The following is a 6,772-nucleotide window of genomic DNA, read 5'->3' as shown; positions in this document are numbered from 1 at the left end:
TAGTTTTCACAAAAGGTTTGAATCCAACTTTGAGTGATAAAATTTTTACAAAAATAATTTTGTTTTGGTGAAGTTAATCCAAGATATTGTATTTGGAGAGGTTAGAATACTCGGTGCACCTAGAGATGTTAGAACACTTGGAGAACCTATAGAGGTTGAGAATACTAGGAGAACCTAAAGAGGTCGATAATACTTGTGTAACCTAATAAGGTGTAAGAATACTATGATAGGGAAAAACTATTGAGTGAGTTGCTCAATGGGACTAGACGTATGGTGGTCACATTCTTCTGATTATTCTCCTTCATTGTTGGTAAAATATTTCTAGGCTTTACTAAACTCTTTGTCATGTCCATAAGCATAAACTTCTCATTAGCTATTAACCTACCAACATATGGATAACCTACCAATGTATCTGTCAAGTCATGGTTATAAGACCCACAAAGTAATTCTACCATCCATCCTTCATTACCTTTAACCGATTTCTCACACAATCTAAAAGGACAATCAAATTTCTTAATTCCACTTCGAGTAACCTCTAAGTCCTTTTATATCATTTGTATTTATCTCCTCTCTCACAACTTAATAATTCATACATATTTTTTTCTCATTGGTCATTCCATGTATTTGATCTTAATATAACAATAACAAAACCAAAATCATAGACAACCTTTCTGACTCACTTCAACATGTCATCCGACTACCAAATACCTATAAAAGTTATCACAACTTCATATTTAATTCACCAAATAATACATAATATCAAAATACTTTTCTACCTTGACCTTAACCCCACATATACGGACATCAACCTCCTGGATAACCATGTGTAAATCCTAGGATATTCATCATACTCCTGCAACAATTAAATACACATTAAACATAAAAAAAACATGTTAAAATTCTCAAGCCAACTCTCATTCTACCTTCCAAAATAACAAATCTAAGAAGAGGAAAAAACATTTTAGTATTCATGCAAATTGTTTAATAGAATGCATATAAAACAATTCCAAAATTTCCCTCCGTGAATATAATATTCAAACGAAATAAAGTTTTCAAATTACCTATTCGGGAACGTACCACTCAATTATAGAAATTCAAGTATGGAATGCAAATACAACACCTCAAACACATTTTACATTACCTATCTTGAAAGTGTTTTCTCGACTCCGAATTTAGGAAAGCCAATTTTCACCATTTCACCTAAAATCACTACAAAACAACCCATTCTTACCTAAATCACTAACCAAAAGTTCTAAACACCACCACGATCTCAGCCGAGCTCAACCTTGCCAGCAGTACCTCCATAAGCCACCAACACTGAACATGCTGCTATGGAAGCAGCGTGTTTGAAATAAAAGGCTCAAGGACAATTTCGGAATTCGGAAGAATGATGAGGTGCATTTTCAAATTAATTGGGTGCAGGAAGCAAAAGCCTACCAATTATTGGATTGGGCCTTGAAAACGATTGTTTGGTTCATCTATCATTTCGGCTGTGCTAAGGGTTTTGAAAAGGTTTGCGACCAAAGGCCAAGGGTTTTACTGTTTTAGGTTTAAGTTGAAATCCCAGTTTGGTTCGCTTGTGGCATTAGGGTTTTTGTGAGATTTGGTTGAAGAGTTCTCTCTACTATCGCCATGGATCTTTCAGACCTTAACACAGCTGAAATGCAGAAATTCTACTCTGTAAGTTTAATTTCTTCAAACCTCTTGTTAGAATACTGTGATTTTACGGTTTTTTATTTCTTTAAATGAACATATCCACTCCGATTTAAGCAAATATTCGTTGATATCGGTACACACGTATATTCGTCTTTTATACTTGTTAATTATGAATTATGCGAAGGTTGATTCTGTTGTTTTAGCTATAAAAGTCATCTGAATTGTTATGCTAGCTACGAAATAAAAAATGTCTACCTTATATTGATTAGTGGAAGCATGTATTACGTTTTGCAATGTGTGATGATGTTTTGGCAGTGCTATTTAATGATTCGTTAGTTTTCAGTATTTGAGGAAGTACAGGTGTGTCGATTTTCTTTTCTGACTGAGTTTTGGGAAGTTATGCTTGACTTTACTTTCAGTTGCTTAAATCTTACTTTTACCTATCATCATATTCTTCGAATACAGTCTAAAGAAATCGGAAGATGGATGAGAAAAGCTGCATTTATAAGCTACACATATCTGTTTGTGTTCTGTTCTGTGTTCAATTATATTTTAGCGATTGTTGTATGTATACCTGACAATGAGGAAAGTTGTGAATCGAGTAAGAGTGGATCTAATCACTAGATACACTGTCACAAATAAACCAGAGATGTGACTAAAATACAAAAGATAAACTTAGATTATAAGAGTGATATGAAAAATAATTTTAGTTTGTAAATTAAGTAGTTTAAGTGTGTAACCTTGCTGTTACTGTTTCAAGCCATATTCTGAGATGGTTTTTGTTCTTCTATGCTTCTTTTTGTATGCTGTTATTGTGAGGATTATGATACTTAAGTATCATTAGTTGGCCACATTCCGTTATTTATTGCTTGGAGAATGTTAATGGTACTCCAGGATGTACTACTACTTATAAGTAGGCTATCCCTTCTCTTTTAGTATTTTTTTTGTATCTGCCTTCAGTATCAGAATAAACACAAGTTTTGCCTATGCAATTCATTAAAGTAGTATGCCCTTAACTATCCCTCTAAATTCAGGAAGAACAGCAAAGAGCCATGGTTAATGAAATGGTGGCAAAGCTAACGAGTGAATGCTGGGACAAATGCATCACAGGTACACCTGGGAATAAATTCAGTTCCAGTGAATCTAATTGTCTTTCAAACTGTGCACACCGTTACTTGGAGATGAGCATGCTTATCATGAAAAGGTTTCAGAGTATGCAATGAAGATCAAGTGTTATCATGGTGAAATTTCTCTTTTGCATGATCATCAATATTGGAGTCTTATTATCTGGCAGCTATGTTTCTTTGGATTAATTTATATTTGTTGAGAGTGTTGTGTCCAAATATCTAGTTTACATTTTGGCGTTCCTGAAATTTATAGAGGGAAACAAACTCGGCCTATTTGTGAATTACATATAGCTTGCGTGACTGATTATAAACGATTTGCTAATTCAAAACAGATAAGCATGTACGAAAAATTATATGATTTGTTAATGTCTGGAACCTTTAAATTAAGAGTTTGCATAGAACAACAGTATATAGTAATCTTAGCGGGGTCTTACTGGAGGCATTTCTTTGATTAAAACAATATATCTGTTTGGACAAGAAATCTTAATAGATCAGATTTACAATCGTAGCATCCTATCCTCTATACATCCCAGGAGAGCCAACTCAACGCTCAGCCCGATCATATGGCTTCAAAGTCTTCCCACTTTGTTTTCTCTTCACCCATTTTCATGATTTTAGGTATCCATGTATTTGAACTAACCCACGTCATGTAGATAACATCTAATAACCACAATAAAATACTAATGGAAACTAAATAATGTATAAATATAAATGTATAGTAAATTATCATTCTCTTTGATAAATTAATCCTCATATATTAATATAAAAGATAGAAAGTTGTAATTTTTCTATATGCAAACAATAAAATACATTATGAAATAAAATTTTAGTAACTGCTTTTAATTTAACCATAAGAATATAAAAGTTATTTTAAAACCACTTTAGATGCACTTTTAATTTGATATTTTAATATTTTAAAGTTATTTTAGATGACATTAAAATTTTGCTACCTACAAATATGTTTCTTACAAAAGAACTAAGCATTTTTGTTTCTCCATTGTACCTGGAGATATGTAAGAGCAGGACACCATCTCTATCAAGCCAAAATAATAAAAATAATATTACTCTTTAATAATAATAATAATAATTTTAAAATTTTATCGGCAAAAGAACTATACTAAATAAATGATAAATCATCATTTCATTTGTTTTAGGGGTAAAATAAATATTTTTAAGTTAGGTAAATATCCACATTTAATTAGAGACAATCATCTTTTTATTCTAAAGTTTTTCCTACATATATATTTTTGTGGTTCCGTATTAACCCCAATTGCGATAATTTATATGATGATGCAATTTAAATTAGACAATCTTATCTGATTTCTATTGATATCTTATTGCTTCACAGAAGCCTTATCTTAAATGAGGAGCTTGTAATGGTTCCTCAAATGCAATCATGATATGTTTTTCCTTATCAAACATTGGGTTGAATTGTAGTTGATGATACCTGTGAAATAGGAAATTAGTATTTTTAATCAGTCTTACGTTTCTTGTCTTTTTGATGAAGGGACGAAAGGTCCTGATAAAACTTCAAGTTTGTTGGCAAGAGTGAATGTGTGGCGAAGTCTTGATTTGGTTTTTTTGAACTTGGAGAATGATTGAAAGGATGCAGTTTGATAAGAGGTAGCCATAAATGGTTGATATTAATAATGTTGTATGGTTAAGGCATGGGTTCGGTTGGTTAACTTTCGTTGGAAATAGACTATACCACAAATACGAGGGAGACCAAGGGTGTGTGTCCAATATGTTGTTTGGAAGAATGGGCTGTTGATTATGTGATTGGATTGTTTGTTGAGGGTGCTAAAACGTGGAAGCACTTCTGGAGGGAGGCGAAGAAAGATTTCGAAGAGGGCATCATTGCACAGTTCCACGGATGCAGAGGCACAGGGACAAGATGTTCGATGGAAGGATTGCATGAATTTCACAATCCATTTCAAGCATTTGGATAATGTCATTTTCCTCTGCTATTCTATTGCTCAATTGGAGGATTCTCTGCTACAACTACAAAAATCTTGGACGTCAATCTCAATATTCTCCAAAAACATTTCATCTTATTACTTTCTATATTATACAACAATGTCATACGTTTGGTACAGAGACTAATAAGGCACGCCTTTTAATTTGTAGCGTCACAAAAAAAATCTCTTAATTTTTTGTTCTCTTCTTAATAAGGTCACAATGACCTACAATGGCTCAAATTCATGGACATATCACCTATTCCATTACCCTCAAATTTCCACGTCATTGGCAAACTCATCTGCATAATCGCTGTCCTCCTCCTCAACTTCATTCTACAAAGAAGGGTTGCATAGAAAACAAAGATGTAGTAGAACCTGTAATTTCGCTGCCGCCATATATGTTAAAGCAAAGAAGCAACAAAAAAATCCGGACGGACTTAACAAGTGGCCAAAATAATCCAAATTCTCAAATCCAATTTATAATCATCCAAATTCATATTACTTTTAATCCATTTAAATGGATTTATCTCAAATTCAAATCCATATTTTTGGATTTTAAGTTCAATCCATTTAATTGGATATGGATTATATATAAATTGGATACATTTTTGGATTATCCAAAATGAATTTTGGGTTAGATTTTGACTTGGTTCGGGCTGAGGTTAAGTCGAGTCAATCTGGGACGATGTCGAGCTAAGTCAGCCCGAACCCATGTCGAATTGAGGCGGCCTGGGTCCAACTCGACTCAACTCAATCCGGGTCAAAGTCGAGCTAAGTCAGTCTGGGCCAAAGTCGAGTTGAGTCGATTCGGGCCCAAGTCGAACCGAGTCGGCTCAAACCAAAGTTGAGCCGAGTTAACCCGAACCCAAGTCAAGTCGAATCAATCCAGGCCAAAGTCAAGTAGACTGAGCCAGAGCCCAAGTTGAGTCGACACTTGAACAAGGTCGAGTCCACGTTGGGCCCATGTCAAACTAAGTCGGCCCAAGCCAAGTCCGTCTGGTCCAGGTCGAGACGAGTCAGTCTAAGCCCATATCAATCTAACTCGACCCACATCCATGTTGAGTCAGATCGGCCTAGGCCTGTGTCGATTCAAGTTGACCCGGGCCCATGTCGAGCAAAGTTGGCCCAGGTCCATGTCGATTCGAGTAGGCCCGGGACCATGTCGAGCAAAGTTGGCCCGGGACCATGTCGATACGAGTCATATTGGGTCAATGTCGAGCTGAGTCAACCTGGACCCCTATCGAGGCCTGAGACAACGACGAACCGAGTCGGCCCGGGCCCGTGTCAAGCGAAGTTGGATCGAGCTGACGTAGAGCCAAGTCGGCCCAGGCCCATGTCGAGTCAGATCGGGCCCATGTCGAGCCGAGTCGATCCAGACCCATGTCAAGCGGAGTTGGATCGGGACGATGTCGAGCCGAGTCGGCTTGGGCCTACATTGAGCTGAATCGGCCCAGGTTGATATGTTAACCTGGGTCAATGTCTTGTCGATGTTGAGCCGAGTAGACCCAGGCTGATGTCGACCCGAGTTGGCCCGTGCCGATGTCTAACCGAGTCGATCAGGGCAATTGTTTAGCCGAGTCGGTCTGGGCCCATGTCGAGCCAAGCTATCCCGGACCCATGTCGAGCAGAGTCAACCCAGGACGATGTCGACCTGGTCCCATGTCGAGCTGATGTCGAACGAAGTTGGGTCGGGCTGATGTCGAGCGGAGTCAGCCTGAGCCGATGTCGGATTGAGTCAGCCTGAATCGATGTCGGATCGAGTAAGCCTGGGTCGGTGTCGAGCCGAGTCGACCTGGGTCGATGTCGAGTCTACCCAGACCCATGTCGATGAAGTAGACCCGAGACTATGTCGATACGAGTCAACCAAACTGATGTCGAGTGGAATCGGCCCAGGTCGATGTCGAGCCGAGTCGGCCTGGGATGATGTCGAGCCGAGTCAGCTTGGGACGATGTCGAGTCGAGTCATCAAATCTTACAATATTAAGCCCAAATTCATATTCCAATTATTCTACACTACTTTTTCTAATAAAT

At 37.4% G+C, this 6,772-nt stretch overlaps 1 protein-coding gene across 1 annotated transcript; it reads left to right on the top strand.

The window, feature by feature from the left end:
* Positions 1-1,509: 1,509 nt before the first annotated feature.
* TIM8 (translocase inner membrane subunit 8) lies at positions 1,510-3,170 on the top strand. Its single transcript, XM_068626505.2, has 2 exons — positions 1,510-1,680; positions 2,691-3,170. Exons 1-2 carry the CDS (start codon positions 1,633-1,635, stop codon positions 2,877-2,879), a joined length of 237 nt encoding a protein of 78 aa, XP_068482606.1. The 5' UTR covers positions 1,510-1,632; the 3' UTR covers positions 2,880-3,170.
* The last annotated feature ends 3,602 nt before the right edge of the window (positions 3,171-6,772 follow it).

This window comes from Phaseolus vulgaris, chromosome 9, assembly GCF_051622355.1.
Source record: "Phaseolus vulgaris cultivar YP4 chromosome 9, ASM5162235v1, whole genome shotgun sequence".
Lineage (NCBI taxonomy): Eukaryota > Viridiplantae > Streptophyta > Magnoliopsida > Fabales > Fabaceae > Phaseolus > Phaseolus vulgaris.
Note: the sequence above shows the minus strand (reverse complement) of the source record. Positions and strands in the feature narration are given on the sequence as shown.